Here is a 22,926-nt window from a genome sequence, read left to right as displayed (position 1 = left end):
ACTGACAACAAGATTGTCAATGGAACTTACCAACATGTTGACTAACCATTCAACAAAGGACTGTATGCAAGTTTGGATATAACTGCTGCTTCTGGCAATTTTTGTAGTTCCATAGTGTCCTTCCTACTGCACCTAAATTTTCTACTGTGGTGGTAAATGGGCACCTTTCCTTTCCTTTAAATTTGTAAGGTTTAAAACAAAGAATGTGCTCCCCATATGTCTTGTTTACAAGTGGCTCATGGAAGCCTTCTGATTTTGCTTGTAAACAGGACATGTAGTTACAGCAGTAAATTAGGTAATGGTGGCAGAATGGGATGTAGCCTTAGTGGGATTGGGGGGAGCGTGTGACCCCTTCAATACACACAAAATTGCCCACACTTGATTTAAATAGAATTAAATTAAATTGTCCACAGTGAGTGGGGAAGACTGATACAAGCCTATTGTGCACATGCTATTTATCGATGGGCAACTTCAAGCCTGATCATTAAGATGGTTTGTTGCCCAGAATCCTATATGGAAGTTACATCTTCATAAGTGAACTTAGGTAAGCAGGAATCCAGAAATCCTGTTCTGAGAGGTGCTGGGAGGGGAAACATTTATATAGAACCACTAGCGTTATCTCTAGACCTGTGGTCAGGCACCTTTTACCCTCCAGATGTGGTTGGACTGTTAACAACTCACACAGGCCCTCACCATTGTCTATAATGGTTAGGTCCAAACCATCTGGAATGTCAGAATCTTCCCACCAGAAAGCTGTAAAAAGAATTGACAGGTTCACCATCTCACAGGCAACGCTGTTCAGCTAGCTGTGCAGCCCTTGCCTCCATGTTCAAGCTAAGCGCACAACTGAGAGCAGATACTCTAGTTTCGGAAAGATCTCCCAAACCAAAATGTGACAGCCAAGAAAGGTGTGTGAGCCATCAGGGTGTTCTTTTTGTGTATTTCCAGGGGAAATAAATGGGAGCACCCTTTCATTTTAGTGAGGCATATGTAGAACACCACCAGGGCAATTTGCCCAAAGTGATCAGCTGGCATTCTGTTCACAATCTCATAACTTTTCGGGTTCACGTTTACTGTTATTAATAACTGAATATGACCCACAAATCCTGTCTTTGTAGCTAGAAAGTGTGGAAAGCAAGAAACCAAAGGGTTTCCAAGATGCTACAGAATGATGACTGCAGCACTCTCCTGGTCCCAAGGCATAGAATCATAAAGTTGGAAGAGACAGCAAGGACCATCCAGTCCCACCCCCTGCCATGCAGGAAATCTAAATCAAAGCATCTCCAACAGGTGGCCATCCAGCCTCTGTTTAAAGACCTCTAAGGAAGGAAACTCCACTACACTCTGAGGGAGTTTATTCCACTGTTGAACAGCCCTTACTGTCAGGAAGTTCCTCCTAATGTTGAGGTGGAATCTCTTTTCCTGTAGCTTGCATCCATTGCTCTTAGTCTCTGGAGCAGCAGAAAACAAGTATTTAGACAAGCAGCTGCATTAGGACCCTGGAGGAACCCCAGCTGCCCATCTCAATGCCCCCTGCAGTCATCATTTCCCACCACATTGGAAACCCTTTGGTTGGGACTCTTAGAGGTTGCATTTTGAGGGGTGACATTGGCAGAATTTGCTATGAGGACAGAGCTCTGTCATTGCTATATACAAGATTTTGGCCATCCTTTCTAAAGCCCTACCTAATAAATCTGCTCTGTGAATAATGGGGGTAATAAACATTGGTCTAAATCCAATTGTTAATCCCAATTAACAGTGAGGTTGTGAATCCAGTTTGGGTTTTAGTCCAAACTCCAAAGACGTTATGCAATGTGCTGAATGCTATCCCTGAAGTAGGTTCAGTACCTTGGATAGCTCCTTGAATATCTGGACTCAGGCCTTGAGTAAATTCACAGCCCTGCTACAATGGAAGCCACCAGCTGAGGCTGAATTTATCAAGAACTTGCTAAGTTCACACTTGTGTAAATTCCTACTCATTCAAGGGCTCTGCTCTACTTCGAACTAATGACTGGATTTAAGCTACAGTGTGTGTTTTTACATTTCATACTCTTTTTTTAGCACGCTCTCCCTCTCCCCGCAAAAGTACAAAAGTTTTATATTTCAGCCTCTTCTCGTACAACCCACCCACCCAGAACAATTTTGGTAATATATATATATAAATATATAAATGCCCAAATCCTGGAAAGACTTGATGGTCATTTGGTGAAGTAAATTTATTGATGCTAGACAATCAAAAGAGATTTTCTCTCTTAAGTGCTCTGCAGGTCAGCCTCTTGGGGGGGGGGGGCGGGGGGCAGTTTCAGGCTCAGCTCTCTGTTTACACTTTTAAAACAAATATGATGTAGACGTAAAAGGCACAAATGGTTTTTGTGGTGTTTTGAGGTTCTCTTTTTTAATTTTATTTTTCAAGGCAAAAAAAAATCTTGATGATTGCAAATATTTATTGAAAGCTGTGTACAGGCACCCTGTTTTCGTTTTGGCTGAAGAATTTCTTTAAATAAACTGTAAAGCTGTTAAGTGTGTGGGTGTGTTGCTAGATGAAATTTTGTGCACAGGTATCAGTGTTTAATATGTGCGGCTGATTTCTTATGCCAGAGGTAGGGAAGTTTTGCCCTTCCAGATGTTCTGGATTTGAATTCCAAATAGTCCCAGGCACCACACCAAATTATTATTATTATTATTATTATTATTATTATTATTATTATTATTATTTTCCCAGGCACCACACCAAATGAACAGTTGTACAAAAAACATGGAGGGTGAGGATTTCCCCACTCTTGATATATGCACACTATTGCAAAGCAGGGGCCTAAATACCATAAAGACACCAGATTCCATCTGATCTTGGAAGCTTAGAAAGATCAGTCCTAGTTAATACTTGGATAGGAGGCCACTAATGAATACTGGGGGCTGGAGGCTATATCTCAGAGGAAGGGACTGGAAAAACCACCTCTTGAGTATTCCTTGCCTAAGAAAACCCTATGAAAAATTCATGGAGTAACCATGAGACAACAGGTGACTTGAAGGCACATACACACACACTGTTGGGCAGAGGGCGGGCTGCTTCAGGCCATAGATGCTGGGTAGTTGTGACAGCATTTGTAGACATGAGTGTCACATTTGTATCTCTGTATCCCTTAGCAAGCCTCCTGACCTCAGATGCAACATCCCACCGTTCAGCTTCTAGTCTGGTGAAGTAGTATGGAAAGAGTTGGAAGGTGGAGGACATCTCTGCATCAGAAAGTAAAATGTTTGGGGCCTGCCTTCCTAAATGGCTTTGTGAAAATTTCTGTCACACCAGCAGTTCTGTTAGAGCATATAGGTAGTAGCATGTGGTCTGCTAGGTTTCAGTCAGTGTTGCTACTTGAGGCTATTTTTCTGGCAGAGTCAGAGGGAAAGTTGGGCCTGCCAAGTGTTGCCTAGGCAGACGAGATGTAGTCCGGCAACATTAAATGGGCCACAGAGACAAACCAGCTGCTAGACTGAGGCTTCCTTAGCAACGGAGAACCCTTTCAAAGTTTTAAATAGCTTCCAGGTGTGGACTTGGTCTCTCACCTGTGGAGCATTGCTAGTACACTGGTACCTCCACCTTCATGGGGGGTTAGGGACATAGGACCCCTGTGAGTGTGGGCGGGGGGGGGGGGATTAAAAAACCTTTTTTTACCCAAGAGAATACCTCTCTAGAAATCTCTAGGTCCCCCAACGCAACTTTATGGTCAACATTGACCAGAAGGTGACTGTAGAATCATGCTGAAGGAGCCACAAATGTCCAGAGAAGTATTTTCTTTAGGAATCTCTAGGTTTTCCAGCATGATTCTATGGTCAGCTTCCAGCAGATTTGTACTAGAGGACTTAGATAGAACATATTCATAAAATCTGTGAATAAGTAAGTCCACAAAAGTTAGTTGCAAATGTGGAGAGCCAACTGTAAATTGAAAGACAAATAGTGTAATGACTACAGGGCCTTTCAAACTTCCCAACTGTAGTACTATGATTCCACTCTAATGGCCATGGTAGCATCCTATAAAATTCTGGGATTTGGAATCTGGTGAGGCACTTTAGCTCTCTGGTTGAGAATTTTCAATGCCCCCCCTAAACTGCCAATCCCAGGTATCCATAGGACATTGCCATGACTGTTGAAGTGGAATCAGAGTGCTTTAATTGTGAAGCATGAGAGAGCCCCAAGTCCAGAGACTTTCTAATCCTCCTTACTCGCCCATCTGGGCTCCACTTTTGATGGGTTTTAGGTCAAATGAAGTCAGGTAGGGCTGTTTCAGCAACTGGTCCTTTGCTGGACTAGTTGGAAAGGGCAAGCAACATGTCCATCCCAAACCCATTGGATTACAACATTAATTAGGAAATTCCATGGGATGTTTCCATGGCAGTTAAAATGGAATCATACTGCTGTAACTGTGTAATGTGGAAAGACCCTTAGAGACAATCACACATCAGGAAAAGCCTGGTTCAAATGCGTCATGAAATTCAATGAATGGCACAAACAAGCCATTATTCTGCAGCACACCACAATTTACACACACACTATTGTCTTTGTTGTTGTGTGCCTCCAAGTCATTTTTTACTTATGACGACCCTAAGAAGAACCTATCATAGAGTTTTCTTGGCAAGTTTTTTCCAAAGATATTTGCCATTGCCACCCTGAGGCTGTGCGAGTTGCAGTGGATGTTTATGCTTGAGCGAGGAATTGAGCCCTGATCTGCAGACTCGTAGTCCAACACTCAAACCACTATGCCAAGCTGGCTCTACTATACAGAGCTAAAATACTGACCTTTCCCACTGAATTGTGCTAAAGGATGCTAAAGATTATGCACTAGTTTTCCAAAATCGTATTCCAATTTTCTGTGCTGAAGGTCCCACATACACAGCTCAGTCTACAGAGTGCCACCTCCAGAAGAATCCCAAGCTCTTTGCTTCAGGACTTCTAGAAATCTAGAAAAGGCTAATGGCTTGGTTGGTTGCCTCAAAACAGAATCAAGAGCCATCCAGTAAGAAGAGGTCACCAGATGTTAAGAGCAGGGCTATTACAGTCAATGGAAAGCTAGGGAATAGTTGTTAATGCAGCCAGTAACTTCCACCAGCCTTAGCGAGCATAGTGGATAGTGAGGTAATAGTGAGATGCAACTGAAATGCAGCATCTAGGAGTGCCACACATTCCCATTCCTGTTTCAAGGAATAGGACTTGCAGTGCTTTCTCCACAACGGGCAAGTCAGCATCTTCAGCTTGCTTTTTCTATTGAACCCAGACTTCAAATTACATCCTGATGGGTCTTGTGGCAGTTATACCCCTCTGGTGGGCTGTAATAGGAAGCAAAGATAGCTAGTCAGAAATTCTCTGCATGGATTGCCTGTGGATTATTGAAACAATGCATTTTAACCACTCTGGACATGCACAAACCTACTTTATATCTGCAAACTGCTGTCAACCTGCCTCCTCCATCATCCCCAAACATGGGCCATACCAGTTAGGGATAATTAGATTTAGAGTCCAAGTTCCATCTCTGCCTACATGAATGCTGCTGCTCCTTTGCCTTCTTGTTATTAAATTGCTCTTGAAAAAGGAAGCACAACTAAATAATTGGTTGAAAGGATGAATAAAATGGCTGCCAGAAGCTTGAACTTTCTGAAACCTTAATTTCTTTTTTTATTGAACACACTGTGGATTGTTCAAGCCACAACACAAGACAGAACAGAGGCCAGTTAACGCAGACACAATAGATGATGGAGCAGTGACTCAGGTCCGGACCAGCCGGGTGAGGCAAATGAGAGCAGGCCAACCTGTGTTGCAGGTGTTGCAGACAAAACACCAAAGACACCAGCAGACAAGTGACAGACAGACAGACAGGAAGCTTTTTAGGGTGTGTTGGGCTGAATCTTCAGGAGAGGAGCAGAACAGGGGAGGCTCAGATAATGAGAATTTTTTTTAAGTTCTCCCTTCCATGCGGTATGCTCATAATTCTTTAGTAGGTGGCTTACAAAAAGGATTTGGAGCTGAAACCCACAAACCAAAAATGAGTATCTCAGTCCCTAATGCAATCAAGGAATCTAACAGAAAGAAATTAGTTTAGACCTCCTCCTCTACTGCTCAGTATCAGACTTAGGAGTCTCAGAATCAGCTGGAAGAGGCATATGAAAAAGTGCCTTAGTTTAACACAGTCTTCAGTCAATGTTGTCACATCCCTTCAGATCCACATTAAATATCAGGATCAGTCAATAAACTAAAATAGCTAAATAAAATGTTTGTCCATCCCAGGGTGAAGCAGGAATACAATAGCACTATGTTTTTATATTTTTCACTGGCAGGGAAGAAAAGGCTGCTTGAAACCTATTTTCTCCCTAAAGACCTTTGGTAAAGGGAACAAGGAAACAGGAAGGAAAGAAAAATAAGTGTATGACAAGCTAGGACTGCAACATAACATGAATTTCCCCAATGGTGAGCCAAAGAAACAGCCAATATAGTAGCAGATGATCTTGAAAAAATTACTTTTTGGATTGTAATTCCCCAAACCTCTTAGCATGCACAGTCACTGATCATGTTGGCTGTGGGATCTGAGGTTTTATGTGTTTTTAAAAAAGTAATGTTTCCAAGCTCTGAGCAAAGGATATACATTTCCCTAACACTGAGTAAGCTTAAGACAGGTGTGCAAGATGAAAGAACATGGACAGTGGTCTTGGGAACTCTAAACAATGCATGTTTTATATTTGTGCCTGGATGCTGTAGAACTGTAAAAAGATTTTACAGAGCACTTTCTAGTCACTTCTGTATTTGCACCTTGCGGAGGCATGGAATTGTGGCTGAAAGAACAGAACACACATAAATTGGGAATATAAATGTAAACATAGCTTTTCTTTCAGGAGTGGGGAATTGCCCTGCTGAAGTTTTGGACAACTCCCCAAATCCCTTATTACTGGCCATGCTAGCTGGGGCTTCTTGGAATTGTAGTCCGAAATATCTGTAAGGGCAAGGACATCCCAACAAACCCTAGATGAACCCTGACACCTTGCAATCCACTAAGCCAAACTATGCCCATGTTTTGTGACCCATTGGGATTCAACACACCAGTGATTGTCAAGCATCTTGCAGCCTAGAAAAGATGGCTGGTGAGCTGTCTGTAGTGAATCACAACATGAGTTGGCCTGTTCTAGATACAGCCAGAAGTTACTTGCTGTTCCTATTCTTCCTTCAAAACTCTATATTCCTCTTGGCATAGCTGAAAGGAAAAATACATAGAGATGACTAGCCCATTTTGCTGACAAAGGGCACATACACTCACAAAGAAATTCTTCCTCCTCCTAACAGATGATTGCATTATATTTAATTCATGGCCACAAATTCCTTCCCTCTGCTCCACCTCCTTTCTCCCCCATCTACCTTTAAACACAATCACAATCAAAACAGGTCTGCATTTAACAGACTGACTGATGTTGAGATACAATAAGCTCTTGGAGAGAATTCCACTTTCCTACAAAGCATTGTGGAAAATGCCAATGGTTCTCTTCCCGCCTTATTTATAATTATTGCTGAAGGAAAAGTGGTGTAGAGGGGAGGCATATATCCCTGTCAAAAAAGGAGAGAAGTAGGACCAGAGACAAGATGGATGGGTGGGTGGGAACACAGTACTGTTTCAGTGTCACTTGCCCTCAAACCAGGCCAGGTGTATGAGCCTTAAAATACTCTGCTTGAAGAAAATCCTAGTTTTGCCAAGATGGAAGTATCATGCAGGAATCAATTATTGGCCATCCCTGGAATGTATTGAATAACAGCTGCCTCAGGAGGAGATAAAAGTCTCCTCAGAGTGCTTCCATAATTCAATGTATGATCGACTCCCACAGAGAGGATTTCTAGCCAAGGCCTGGCTTTACTTCATACCAAGAATCTGAGGGAGACTTTAAGGAGAGTTCAACTCTTTTGCAAGGAAAGTGGTACCAAAAGAACAAAACAACAAGGGTGCAGGGGAGGGACAGACAAGTAGCCACCATAGAAGGGCACTGCAAGGTAGTTAAAAAGAGCCAAAATGTCCAGACTGTTCTGTGGAAACAAACACCCCAGTGCTCCACAGTTGTTCTTTGCTCAAGTGTGTGTTTGCTGCTGTCATGTTTGCAAAAAAGCAGGGTTTGAAAGTCAGTAGAGCTTTTCTCCCCATTTTCAAGTTACTTCAGGTCCTTCAGTTTCACTTGCCTCATCTTTTCTGTCCTGGCCTCTTCTGATCCAGGTGATGCTAAAGTGCTTCCTGAAAGCATCTGTGGGACAATCCAAGGTGCCACCAGAAATCTGCCCAACCAGCAGGCAGCAGTGCGAGAATGACAGATGGACGGTGGGCGCCTTTCTCAAGCATGTGGGCATGTGAGAGGGTTGCTTTGGAAGTGCATGGCGTAAACACCTACAAGACTGTCTCCTTTCCCCATCCCACCCCTCTGCCACTTTATGAGGTGCTGGTATTCCAGGATGGCATGCCTCTATCATCTTGTGCTTAGTTGTTGGGGGGGGGGCTTCATTGTCCACTCCCCCCACACTTTGGGAGATGGCAGAAAGGCACGGCTGCTCCTGCAGATATTAGCAGCTACCATAAGACAGCACTGTCCATGTTACTGAAGCCAGGCTCTGCCCTCAGCTTCCAGTAGGTGCTGTTGCTTAGCCAGGATTCCTTGCCGTTGGCATCCATTTGCCGCCTGCAAGGAAGAACAAAGGAGAAAACATTACCCACCAAGGTAACAGCTGGGCAAGTGGAGCATCTGGAGCTACTATAGCATGTGTGGTCATTCCACTGCTATCTGTGCCTCAAGCCTCCCTTTCTCCAAACCCCACTTCTCTAAGGTCCCCTTTCTGACAGCCATTTACCCTTTCTTGGTGCTCTCTGCATGCCTTCCATTGTCCCACTGGACAAAGAGAATGCCATGGATTATTATCAGGTTTGATAGCCATACAAGTTTGCATTTTATGGTAAAGGTGGTGCTTTAGGTAAGTGCTTTAGAATAAATAAGGCAAAGGTATGAGAAATTGTAGTGGAATGTTGGAATGTGCTGGATGCTGAAAAATGTGGTTCTCCAGCTGTTGGACTTCAAGCTCCCATGATCCCTCACCACTGGGTATGCTGCTAGGGCTAAAAGCAGGCTGCAATCTAAGAACATTAGCAGTCCAACATAACCCACCAAAGACTGCCAGAGCGCTTCCTCTCCCCCTCTATCATCCATACCAAAATATGTATATCTATATCAACTGAGGACAACATTTCTTGAATTTAACCAAATAGGGTTCTAGTCCCTAAAGGTTTATGGCACAATACAACTGTCAGCCTTTGAAGGCAGAACAAGACATTCTGCTGTTTTGTTTTTGCAACAGATTAACACAGCTGCCACTCTGATGTCCAAGGCCAAGTTCATCACACTCACAAGAAGAAGGTGTAAGCATACATGACCTCAAAGTTGCCAGACCAATCTCTGCATCACCAAAGAGGCCCAGATAATAAAGGGAACATTTTCAGAGCAATTACATGAAGGCATAGTATATCTATTTTATTTATGTTCCCCTGCTTCCTCCAAGGAGCTTAAGGTTTGTGCATGTGTGTGACCCTCTTCTATCCTCATAACAAAGTGAGATAACAACTGGCCCAATGTGAGATTCAGTACTAATGGATGGTTTGAACCCAGCACTCCCAAATCCTAGGCTAACATATTCCCTCCTTGGAGAAACACTAACAGAGAGCTGGGGAGGATAACATAAGTGGGACGTGTGTGTGGACCAGCAAAGAGGAACAGAAAGGAAATACCTGAAGAAGCGTGCCTGATGAAGAATGTTATTATCCTCCATCACCCGGCGCCTGTCTCTCTGCAGCTGTTCAATCCGTCGCTTCTGGGACTCTGCGGCCTGCACATTTCCCTCTTCTAAGTACCTGGAGATAGCGGAGGTGAGAGAGTTTTCAATTCACATTAAAAGTGACTTCACATAAACTGCATATTTATTGGGCTTTGAAGACAATCAGGGTATGAATGAGAAAAGTGTCCTCTGCTCTGGACTGTGCCTCTTATGTTTTCTCACTTTTATTTTCCTCATTAACCTGTTTTATAACTGCAGATGGTTAGAATGCAACATGCTTTGAGTACCTTACTGACAGAAAGGCAGGAATTAAAACAAATAAAATCCATGCTTTAATATTTTTACCGTTGGTCAGGCCTCAACCGTGTGTCTGTGGAAGGCAGGAGGCGTTTAAGTTCTGGCGTTAACTCATTGAGTTCCAAGGCAAACTGAGTGAAACCATAGTTCTTCTCATAATCCCGAGGCATGGGATCTGGAAGGGGATGCAGGCAAAGAAACATGTCAGAACAATTCAAAGACATAATCATGTTAGTCTGGAAAATCAGTATGCAAAGGGATCTTGTATCACTTTGAGATTAACTCAAAGGTGCTACCTGAATTTACACGCCTTCAGTTTCCACCCTGAACACACTACCAGATCCACAGTCTACACCCAAGCCCTCTGATAAAATCACATCCACAAGGCAGGGATGCTAAACTCATGGAATTACAACAATCATTCCTCAAGCGACAATACCCACCACATGAAGCAAAATAAATAAATAAACAAATAAAAAAGGCAAGACTTGTACCCAGGACTAATCTATTACAGAACAGACTGAGGGCAGAAAATGATAGAACCCCATGAGGGCAACAACTGAGGCCACTCAGATGTATCATCAATGAACTATAACCTAAGCTGGACAATAATACTGCTGTCTTAAGGACTCTTGGTTGCAGGTCTTTATTCACCTACAGGCAGCCTCCCAAACAGTTACTTATCTACAGACAGGAACACAACATATATGTGGACATGGGTAAAAGACTTTGCCACAAACCCAGATGCCAACTCTGCCTACATATCTATTCAGGAAATGTCCTGACCTAATGACATCACCCATAATATTAGAGGGACTTTCACTTGCTCATAATTCTTCCAGTTAGTCACAAAGATGCTGCAATATCCCTTGGAATACTGATGTCAGAGCAATGTATTCCTTTCCCCTTGAGAATACAACACTGGAGAAGAAAGGTTGACGTCATTTCTATCCCAATCCCTGAAAGTCCTCCTAAGAAATGTGTGTCAAGTTGGCTTCTCATCATTTAAATAGGACTGAGATAAGGGTGGGAACTGGAACAATGGTTGCTGATGTTAGAGGCCTGCCAAAAGAAGGGATGGTAATCACTGAACAACAGCATCCTTGGCACATTTCAGCCTCCACTTAAACTCCTTCCAGGAGAGTCTTGCCATCAGGGCCTTGCTCAACAAAAAACCTCCCAGTTTCCAAACCTTTAGGGGGTGTTCTCACTTGTGATTTAAAACCAATTTAAATACAGCGGTTCATTTTAAAGTGATTCAAAATACAGCGAGTGTTATTCCGCTTTTCAATTCGCTTTATTTGTATCGTTCCCATTTACTTAACGTTTTATTTTAATTCGCTGTAATTGACCCTCCTGTTTCATCCCCATTCAAGGATGAATCGGTGTATATTTAAACCGGTTTTGTTACTTTTTCGTTCACATTCACTTGTTTCGGCTGTCAATCAAAGCAACGTCATCATGACGTCACATTAATTCGGAATAACATACACCGATATAGCCTGTACCTGCGTTCCCACTACCTGGCCGTTTTTAATTCGTTATAAATTTCACGGTTGTTTTTTTTAAAAGAGCCAATCAGGAGGTGCTTATTCATCCTCTTCTGTGTCTCCCCATATTAACTGCCATAACTCAGTGCTAGGGAATCTTGGGAATGGTAGTTTATTATGGCACCGGCACTCTCTGGCAGAGGAGGATAAATGTCTCACAAACACAACAAACAGAACCATCCCATAGTTCCTCTGGAAAGAGCCTCGGTAGCCCCAAATTCGCTTTGGTTGCCCCATGGGAGAGAATCTTTGGGGAAGATTGCTCCCAGGGCTGTCTGGAGAGCCTTGAAGTGGGGATATGTCCTGCAAAACCCATCCCATAGTTCCTCCAAAGCCCATCTGCTGCTCAGGCAGAGGTGAAAAAGAAAAAAAGAATAGTTAAAAATGGTGTTCAATGGCTCTCCTCACACATCGGTCTATGAAAGAGGAGCAGAGGGGAGGTTGCAATCCACCGGAGGAAAGGCTATTATGCGAATGGAAGAAAATGGCGCTGGCGATGCAGAAAGAGACCAAAGAGGGTGACACTCCCAGGCCAGCCCATCGCGCTCTGCTCCTCCCATCCAGTTGACCCGATTCAAAGGCCGAAACGTTCCTATTTAAATACTCCGAATCCTATCCCGAATCAAGGAAAAATTGTAGGTTCGACCCTTCTAATTTTTTAACCCTGATTATACGCCATTAACACGGATTAAATAAAAATCCAGTTTACGATTCGGATTTTAGTGGGAACGATTGCGGGTTACTCTGGAACTGTTCTAGAGTTAATTCGGTTTCTAACAGGAATGCTATACCTTGGATTCAATTTGTAACACGGAGTATAAGCCAGTGAGAACACCCCCTTAGAAGCAAAAGAAAAATGAACAAGTGCTTCCAGGATTCAACAACAACACCTAGGAACTTGAATTTTAGTTTTAAATTACAGAAGATATACAATCCCTATCAGAATACAAGGTTTCAAATTTTCACATTTATTGTTGCTCCAGAACTGGATGTATACACGGCTTTTTAAGGCCAAAAGAGAGGGGGGGGGGACAACTGTTTTTCAGATTTTACTATTTTCTTTATCCAAAGATCAGAGCCATAGAAATGTTCAAACAGACTCAACCATTGTAGCTGCGCTTTCCCCTCTTCCCACTTCCTCGGTGCGGTCGGTTACTTACTGCACCTCCAGATGCACTTGCCAACGGGAGCCACACCACGGTACAATCCATCATGCCACTTTCCAAAGAGCCGGTGGATAACCTTGCCACTGTGGCTGAGAATGGCGCCTTGCACCTCATTGACCCCGGAACCCCAGTACCGTGCCTGCCAGAGAGGGAAGGGGGGTTAGGGCAGGGAGAATGACTCCATATACTCAAGCTGGAATTGGGTAGAAGATGAAGGGAGGGAGGGAAATTGAGGACTGGGAGGACAAGGAGAAATATGGAAGTAAAAGGGAGGGAATCAATATAACTATGGTTGCCAGGTGTCCTTTATTTTGAAATGTCTCTTATTTGGGGGTCAGAAAGCTTTGTCCTTTGCAGAACTGGTAGCTATTTTAAAGGGACATCCCCTACTTTAGGGTTGGAAAGCTTTTCCTTTAAATATAGGCAGAATACGATACCAAAAATAGATAAATAAATAAATCCCGTATTTTGAGTCAATCTGGAGCCCTGTGGGCATCCAACTCACAAATAATGTGTTATTAACAGGTTATGCATGTGCCTGGGAAGTTTTAGAGAGGAGATGTTGTTATGTGCTTTCAGGTTGATTCTGATATATGATGATGCTTTCATAGGGTTTTGTTGGCAAGATTGAATCAGAGGAGGTCTGCAATAGCTGTCCTCTAAGGCTGAGAAAATATTGTTTGCCCAAGGTCACCCACTGGGTTTCCATGGCTGTGAGGGGATTTCAACCCTAGTGTTCTAGTCTTAGTTCAACACTCAAACCACCACACCATGAAAAACACACCTTAAAAATGGCCAACTCTCCCACAATGACTTTTTTAAAAAGCAATTTTTAGGAGTAATGAGATGCTATTACTCTAAACTAATGTATTTGGACTAATGTTAAAGGAGGGAAAGTAGGACGGTGTTATGTTCTTGTCACAAAATGCAATGTGTTTCAGGTAACACAATTATTTGTGGCATACTACTTCCAAGCTTTGGATCTGACTTGTGATAAGGCAGGTGAGTATGTTATCAAATTGGGGCAACAACGGAGAGTGATTTCAGAAGTGGTGGATCAGGTATGAGATAAAGGTAGCACAGGGTGAGGTAAACACAGAAAAAGAGAAGCAGGGGTGTGACAAGGGCATACCCAAAGTAGGTCCAGGGTCAAATGTACCTTGCAGAAGGTGAGCTTGCAATGGTAAGTGCTGTCTCTTGTGTTCCGAATCAGCACCTCACCATAATGCTCAATCCACCGTTGGCCACTCAAGATGTTGTGGATGCAGGAAGTCACCTTGTTCCATTCATAGTGATCCCCAAACCTTATGTTGAGAGAAAGAGAGCCAAATAGGGGAGCCAAGTTTTTTGAGGAGGGAATTAGGAAGAAGAGCCCACAGAGTTGAAAGGGAATAGGTAAGAGGACTGGCAACTCACCTAGGAAGATGGACATTCACTGTACCCACAGGGATAATCTCTAAGGATTTGCCCCAGAACTTATTTTTCCACTTCATATCTAAACAAACAAAGAAAGAAGCAAGGAGGTCACACTAGTTAGGTCTTTAGGGACTTAGGCCAAATGGTGAAGTGGGTTATTGGAAGGGTGAAGGGAATGTGGCAAGTGGCTCTAAAGTGCAGTGGCCCTCCAGATGTTACTGGACTGCAACTCTCAGCATCCTTCACTACTGTCTATGATGGCTAGAGATGGAATTGCAGTCCAATGTACTGAAGGGCACAAGTTGCTCCCCATTGCTCTACACCAAAGTTTAAACAGACGTTATTTAAAAACAAAGAAGCAATTGCTATGACTCCGTGGGTATTGTAAAGCTGCCATTTCTGATGTAGAAAGACCATCCCCTCCAATGTAAATGTGCAGGACATTATTTTAGTAGTGAAAGAAAGGCAATCAGTGCACACTCAGAAAATAACCCTTTTTATGTCCCAAGAGCTAGGAGTTGAAAAGCATTCTGAGATTTGACAGTGTTAATAACCTGGAATGACCTTTTTGCTCCACAAAGCTAAACCCACACTCTCTTCCATTGAAGCACTTCCAGACACTTTCTCCTCCCTCCCCCCCCCCACTGTTGTCACCACTGCCCAGCCATGCCCTTGCTTTTACCTTGAAGCCTCACCTTGCCAGAAAACAAAGTTGTCAGACTCTGCGTGGCAGGCAGAGACGGGAGGATGGTGGCACACCTGCAATTTTGGAGGCAAGAAAGAAGACAATAAACCAGCAGCCTTGATAGGATTGCCACCTTTGAAAAAGTGACAAATTGGAATGTAACTGTTTCTTTTTCGGCATCCTTAAATATCAGTGAGCACAATAGGACTTTCGCTCATAATTACACTCTTGCTTACTTTTAGACAGAAAAAGCAATGTAAATCCTTGCTTGCCATGTTCTCACAGGCAATCTTTTTTCTTTTTTCTTCTCCTTGCTTGTGAGATATTTTCTGTCAGTCCTATGAAAGCTTTCATTTCTGTGAGAACCATTTTACACAAATCACTGAGTATATTCTTTGGCTTACCAAACAGGAGAACACATGATAGCAATTGCCAAAGAATATAGCAGAATCATTATCTTACAGCCCAGGTGTGTTTGGGGGATGGGAGACAAAGCAATAGCCATAGCAATAGCACTTACATTTCTATACCGCTTTATAGTGCTGAGCACTCTCTAAGTGGCTTACAATATGTTAGCCAATTGCCCCCAACAAGCTGGATACTCATTTTACCGACCTATGGAAGGATGGAAAACTGAGTCAACCTCTACCCCTGCAGGATCAAACTCACAACGTTTTGGCTGTAGTACCCGCATTTAACCACTGTGCCACCAGAAACATGACACATGGGGGAAAGCAGTTTGTAGAATTTTAGAGTTGAAATTGCATGTATAGATCATGTAGTCCAACTCTCCCACACAATAAAGCATTATGCAATGCAGAATGCAACTATAGCTCCCTCAGCTGGCAGTCACCTAGCCTCTACTTCAGTATCTCCAGCATAGGAGCGCAAGAAAGTCTATTCCACTGTCAACCAGCTATTACTGTCAGGATATTTTTCCTGAAGTTTGACTGGAATCTGTTGTTATTGTATGCTTTCAAACAATTTTTGACTTATCGCAACTCTAAGGCAAATATATGATGGGGTTGGTTTTTTTGCAAGATTTGTTCAGAGGAGGAAGTCTTTGCTTTCCTCTGAGGCTGGAAGTGTATGACTTGCTCAAGGTCACTCAGGCAGTTTCCATGGCTGGGAAGGGATTTGAACTCTGTTTCCTTGTAATTCCCATCCACTGGTTCTATCCCTGACCTCTGAAGCATCAGAGGAGCAATTTACTACATGATGTCTGTTGAAATAGTCAAAGACTACTGTCATGCGCCTGCCAGCTTCATATACACTTATTGGCTTTTTACCTGTTCACTGATAAAACGAAAACCTTTGTCAGGTCGCACACACTCATACGTTTCTCCTAGAACAGGGTTGAATGGCTTGCTGCCAGCACGGTAGTAGGTAGAAGCATAAGCAGATACGGCAAAGGCGGCCATGCAGATCTGCACAACAAAGGTGGAGAAAAAAATGATGTTAGGAAGTGGCTACAAGGAAAGGCGAGAGACTTGCAAGCAGCCAGAAAATAACTGCTTATTAAAAGAGGGCCCATGCTAGGAAAAGAAAATAAGCTCCTTTGACACTATACAATTTACAGTCCTATGATTCCACTTTAACTGCTATGGCAACATCCTATGGAATCTTGGGATGTGTAGTTTTGTGGGATCTCTGCCAGAGAATTCTCGTGCCTCACCAAACCACAAGTGAAGCCCTATGTTCTGACAGTCATAGCATTTCCCATAAGGGACACTGCAACTTCAGGCTACACTCAATGGCAGCTGTTAACTTCCATGTCAGTGAGGCAGTGAATCTATTTTGGGGTTTTGTCTAAATTTTAAAGGAGCTATCCAGAATGTTGAACCCCATCCCCATCAGCACCTGGGACAGTTCCTTTACAATTCACTCTAAAACCAAGAACAGATTCACCCTCCAAATGACATGGTATCACCAACTACCATTGGCCACAACTACAGGTCTCTAGATTCAAATAAGATCAGAAGAAAGAAACAAAACACCACCAGTCCCCACACTTGAGATTCAGAATGGGCTTATCTTCAGGAAAGGAATAGTTTAGGGAGAAATAACTTTTTTTTTATTTCATAGGAAAGATGTGAGTATTCATGTTCTGGATGCACACAGTCACAGGTTCAGTCCCTAGCAGTGCCAGGTAGGGGCAGGCAACTGAGGTCCTTCTACATATTTTGCACTACACCTCTCATATTCCCTGACCACTTCCCAAGCTGGCTGGTGCTTATGGGAGTTGCAGACCAAGGAGTTTCTCTCACAAGGAAAGTGAGTCCAGCTAGAAAAAAAAGACTCTCTTTTATGACCATCTCCCATGGGAAGAGAACCAAAGAACTACAAAATCATGCAGTAAGGCACACAGATGCTTCCTGAGGAAGTAGGCTCAAGTGTACAAAAGCTACCAGCTTCTTTCTTTCAGTTAGCCTCAAAGGTGCTACAAAATTTCTTTGCAGAATGATTTTGCAGACAGACATGGCTATGTCTTTGAATTATACAATGACAATACGTTAAATAAGTAATCATTGACTGTCCTTCCACAGTCTTCCAAATCTGCTGCTTTAGGCAGAAAAAGGTGAAAGCTGTAGAGACACCTTTTTTTAACCACATCTGTATTCCAAGGCCATGTTTTAGCATTCCATAGGATGAAACTCTGGATGGGACTGCATGGGTGGACAGAGACATCAGGAAGATCTGACTACTCACAATCCCTTGGGGTGGGTTCCCAGAGTAGGAGAGATAAGGAAGCATGACTTCTCTTTTTATCAAGAGTTGGTCAGCCAAGGATCAAGGACCATCCCATGACATTTGCTCCCTGAGATGAAGGGCAAGAGGGTATCTCCTCCTCTCTCCATGAACAATTAACCAACTGGACTGGCAGTTTAACCTTCCTTCAGCATTTGCAGTGGGATAGCATTTTCCACCATAGCTGAGGGAGCAGCCTAACTTAAAGAGCCCCAGGAGAGGTTTTCTGGCATAAACCACTCTGTCCTCCAAAAGGATGAACCAGCCGGACAGTCTATGGGAAGAGTCCTCCAGCATCTGCTGCCTGAGATAGTCACCTCACTCTGCCTACAGTAGGCCAAAGAAATACGTAGAAAACGCATTTTTATCTGGCCACCACAACTCCTGCTCCAAGATGAGGGTTCAGGTAAGGAAGCAGTAAGAAAGGCAGATACCAATCTTTCACAAGGATCCAGAGTGCGGCTGGCTGCATCCAATAGGGCACTGTACTCTAATTCCTCACAAAGTCGCTGCAAGGTGTTGAGGGGCTCATTCAACTGGACTGGCATGGAAACTTTGGAGAGATCCTTGCCAATGTTGTTGCGAAGAATGTTCCAAACACTGACATCGCTGGCATGGACATGAGAGGCCGGCAGGCAGTTCCGGCGCATTATTCCGGGTCCCGGCCCAGGGAGGTACAAAGGGAGAGGCACAGGCAGACTCAGCATTGCCTCTGAGGGTTCCCCAACACAGTGCATAGCAGCTGGGCCTGTTGGGAGGCACACAAACAACTACTGTCAAGTGAACACCATTCATTAAAAACAAGCAATTTCCTCTAATTTTTCAAAACATGTACACAGCGACTTTAAAATTCATTATTTTAATTGTTAAACATTCTTTTCAAGAACTCATTAATGGTTAGTTTAAATAATTTTGATTTAATCAGTTAATTAATTAATTAATAATTATATAATAATAAATTAATGATAATTTAATTCAAGAGTTTAGAGACTGGAACTGGGGTAAAGTGCAAAGGAGCTGACACTTTTTATCATTTCACACAATTCTGATGTAAAAATTAACAACTTGTTAATCAACAAATTAATGTTACAATTTTTTCACCCAATGGCTTAATGTTAGCAAATTATTTTCCTTTAATGCTAAAATTAACGTTTCCAAGGTTTGGAAAAGAGTCCTTGAAGCTGGATGGCCTTGATTTGATGAGCCAAAAACCTATCTCCTTCATTCAGGCACTCCCAATACATCCCCCAGTCCAATTTTCCAGGGGCATGGATGTATGAAGCCTTATATTTAAAAACACACATGCACTCACCCAAAATCCTAAACTGGAAAAGGCAAATCTATCCATTGACAAAACAGATCAATCTCTGAACTTGTTTTACTTTTACTTTCTTTACTGTCCTCTTCCTCTTTTCCTCTTGTGTTGTCTCTTTTTAGATAGTAACGCAGAGGTCAGTAAAGTAGTCTGTGTTGTTGTTATTTACCAGAAACCTCTCTCATAGTGTACATTATGTAATTTTATGTATACTTAGCTACATAGCAGAGGAGCTAAGAAACGTTACTAGTGAACTGAGAAGATGTGTAATGGGAGAAAGAAAATAATGTCCTGATGCACATCAGCACTTCCTAGCCTGTCTCCCATCGTGGATCAGTCATTTTGCTAGCTCCCCTATGTAGTAACATAACAGTATGGATATGCACATTACAAAACCACTCAGTTCTAATTCCTCCAGATGTAAATCCACTTATAAAAATGCAAGTCCCAACAAGATTTTGCCCATTATCATTTTCATCATCATCATAATCATCATCATCATCTGTTCAGAAAGCCTTTTCCATTGTAGACTACAAATGCAATCATCACAGGCATGTTTGTGAAGACACAGGAAAGAGCTTTTCCCAGTGGCTGCTCCCAGGCTATGGAATTCCCTGTCACAGAAACCTAGGTGGCCCACACCCTGTTCTCTTTCTGCCAGCAGGCAAATACCTTTTTATTTAGGCAGGCCTTTGTGCCTGAAGGGTTTTTCATTGTAGCCAGCAGGCAAATACCTTTTTATTTAGGCAGGCCTTTGTGCCTGAAGGGTTTTTCATTGTACTGCCCTGTGCTTTTATCATTTTTATTATGGTTTAAATGTGTTTTAAATTGTTTTAACTTTGTGCTTTTGACAGAATTGTTTTACTTAACTTTTTAAAAATGGTTTAATAACAAGATTTTAGCTGTACATTATTTTACTTTTGTTGTAATCTGTCTTGGGTCCCAGGCTGGGACAAAGGCAGGTTATATAAATTAAATTATACATAAATAAAAAATCTGAATCAGATCAAAAGCTCTATTAGCTCGCATTCTGTTTCCAACAGCTTGTGGACAGCAATATGTTTCTAGGAAGTTCCAAAGAGGGTCACAAAAGTGTCTGTTCTCAAACATCTTTCCAACCCTTGTGCTTCATTACAAAACTAAATTCTGGATGATGAAAATCACCAATGCAGATTCTTCTTCTTCTTCTTGTTTTAAGGATAGATTTTCCTCCTCCACCCCTCTGGCCCACAATTATTTAAAAAAAAAAAGGGGGGGGGATTTCTTTCAGCCAGAATGCCAAATTCAGTTTTTGACAGGGCAGAAAGGAACTGAAGGAAAAGGGCAGAAGCCTGCATGTGGAGGGGGGCAAAGCTTCTGTTAAAAATTCTGAGCTAGCTCTTCAAAATGGGTAGGGGCAGTATAGGCCATGGAGTTGCCAGACTGAAAACTGAAGACAGCTCTTGTACCTGTAACAATGGCCCAAATGAGAGAGATTGAATAGGTATTCCATATTACACAACCAGGGAACATGCAACACCTGCTGAAATCTTCACTTCTACACAACCATTAAAGGCACAGGAACCATCTCCAGTTCCCACTCTAGCAGCCCAGCAGGCTACAGGCTGTATGCCACCCAAGCCCCATTTTTGAGGTTTCCAAAGTCTGCACAATCCACACATACACATACACCATACAAAGGCTGAAATGGGGACCCTCTGAGATCTTTGAAATTGAAAAGTTTGGTACCAAAGTCCTATGGTTCCCCACCTTTGTTTTGGTCCCTCTCCTTGTTTCCCTATCCTACCCTACCTTACCCACTGCTCCATTCCGTACCTCCTTCCCTCTGCAAACAAACCCACCAAAACATTTCTTGGCTCAAGTACCTTTGTGACACCGCCCAGGTCCTCCTGCTACCTCTGCCATTTCTTCTGAGATGCTGTTAGTCACTTCGCTGATGCAGGACTCGTCATCCGTGGCCTGCAGGAGCAATAGGAGGTTACACAGGCCAAGGGAAATGCTGACTTTGCCAGGAAAGAGGAAAAAAGGAGGGGAGAGGAAATGGCTGTGTTGGTGTGAAGAGAATTTGGGGCTGGGCAAGGGCTTGAGCTTTCAGCAAGTTCCTAAACTCCAAGGCACCTTACTATTGTATGTGTAAGATAGAGTTCCTTGCACACACACACATCCAGGGTGCTTCAAAATTGTGTTGGAGTGGGGCAAACCTCTAGCCTAGTTCTGCCCACTGCTATGCTATGAATTTCATTGACACAAATCCAGTTCTCCCTGCCAAACAAACTAAAGAACAAGCAGGTGTCTGATGAATGGGCTTCTAAGTCCTGTCCTTCAGAGACAGCAAACAGCAGAGGAAAGAAAATTATAGTTGAAAATTTATCCCCAGAAAAACTACTGGACTGGAAACCTAGAGATTTAATACAGAATGAAAACTGCTTGAAGTTGAAAGAAAGTAGAAGCCAAGACCTGAGGTTCCTAAACAGAAGGACTAACAAGAAAAAATAGCCCACCTCTCCCAAATCCTAGATGCTCCATCCGCATGTCCCCAAGGAACTGTAAGATTCACTACTAGAATGTCACAATATCTCCTGATTTGAAGCAGGCAGCCAGAGTTATGTCCAAAAGTGGGGAAACAGAAGGAAAAGAAAAGACCTAAGCTAACATGTGAAGGGTATCCATGCTGCCAAGTTTGCACCTTCCAGTTGTGATAGTAAGCTAAAAGAGGAAGACCATAAAAATAAAAGAATTTGAGAGATTGTGATAGTAGGAGAGGAAGACAGGCTGTTGGGAGAATGGGAGGGGAACAACAACTGCTAGGCAGGGGGAAGTGGCGTTGCTGCTGACTAATTCACAAAGGATGAAAGAGAAAAAAGAAAGAGAAATGTGAAACGTGAAACAATCATAATAATAAGAATGGATGACGTAATTATATTTTAAAAGAAAAAAACTGTTACACTGGTCTGGAGCATAAATGTTTATCTTGTTCAAGCTTAGATGAAATCTATTCTATTATTTAGCATCGCTATGACTTTCTAAAGCGACTCTGTAATCATGACATAACTGGGCTATGTATATATTTCACAGTTCAGACACAACGGGTTCTTTTATCATTAATCCCTTTTTTCAAGTATAAGAAAGTTACACCAAAGCTGCAATGCAACAGGAATAATTTCACCCCTTTTGCAGTGTATGTCTATCTTCTGAACAATAGGCAGAAAGTATAATTACAACTACTTTTTAAGAGAGACAGTATGGTGCAGTGGTTTAAGCACTGGACTAGAACACTGGGAGACGAGGGTTCAAATCCCTGTTTAGCCATGGAAACTCACTGGGTGACTTTGGGCAAGTCACACTCTTTCAGTCTCAAAGGAAGATAAGAGCAAACGCGCTCTGAACAAGTTCTGCCCACAAAACCCCATGAGCCTTAGGGTGCCATATCTTGGAAATGAACTGAAGGCACATAGCAATGAATGATTACTTTTAAAGCACTGAAACTGTTACTGTGAGTAATTACTTTGTGTCTGTCCAAGCTTTGATATAGTTTATAAAATACAAGCCACACTTAGAAGTGAATTAAACTGGGCAACATTAAACTGGGAAATAAAGGAAACTAGACAACATCAGCTGGCACTTTGTGGCTATTTATTCAGCCATCATCAGGTGGAGCTACTGGTTCACTGAAAAGCTGTCCATGCTATTACTGAGCTGATCATGAGCTCCTGCAGGCTGGGAACCAGAGCCATGCAAATCATGCATCTCAAGTTTCATTTTTCTAAATGGATATTTCACTGGCACAACACATCTCTCTTAAAAGGCCTGCACAAACAAACCACAACTAATCTTCCAGCTGTGAAGATTTCTGCTGTTGTCAGCCACTTTTCCACCTGTTGGGGAGATCTGCCCCAAATACTAGGCTGCAGGCACTT

The 22,926-nt window shown here is 42.7% G+C and overlaps 1 protein-coding gene across 2 annotated transcripts in view; it reads right to left on the bottom strand.

Moving 5' to 3' along the window:
* Window positions 1-4,125: 4,125 nt before the first annotated feature.
* OSBPL7 (oxysterol binding protein like 7) overlaps window positions 4,126-22,926 on the bottom strand; it is a 47,698-nt gene continuing 28,897 nt past the window's right edge. For both annotated transcript variants that reach the window (XM_089531772.1, XM_089531771.1), the window contains exons 14-23: window positions 20,875-20,968; window positions 18,129-18,442; window positions 16,236-16,373; window positions 14,957-15,020; window positions 14,262-14,340; window positions 14,005-14,149; window positions 12,840-12,984; window positions 10,178-10,304; window positions 9,786-9,908; window positions 4,126-8,688 (exon numbers count right to left, since the gene is read on the bottom strand). In XM_089531772.1, the coding sequence (XP_089387898.1) occupies window positions 8,580-8,688; window positions 9,786-9,908; window positions 10,178-10,304; window positions 12,840-12,984; window positions 14,005-14,149; window positions 14,262-14,340; window positions 14,957-15,020; window positions 16,236-16,373; window positions 18,129-18,442; window positions 20,875-20,968 (1,338 nt within the window). In that variant the 3' untranslated portion in view covers window positions 4,126-8,579. The remainder of the gene's footprint in view (window positions 8,689-9,785; window positions 9,909-10,177; window positions 10,305-12,839; window positions 12,985-14,004; window positions 14,150-14,261; window positions 14,341-14,956; window positions 15,021-16,235; window positions 16,374-18,128; window positions 18,443-20,874; window positions 20,969-22,926) is intronic.

Source organism: Sceloporus occidentalis, unplaced genomic scaffold (genome assembly GCF_023333645.1).
Source record: "Sceloporus occidentalis isolate IW3139 unplaced genomic scaffold, rSceOcc1.0.p SCAF_7, whole genome shotgun sequence".
Classification (NCBI taxonomy): Eukaryota; Metazoa; Chordata; class Lepidosauria; order Squamata; family Phrynosomatidae; genus Sceloporus; species Sceloporus occidentalis.
Note: the sequence above shows the minus strand (reverse complement) of the source record. Positions and strands in the feature narration are given on the sequence as shown.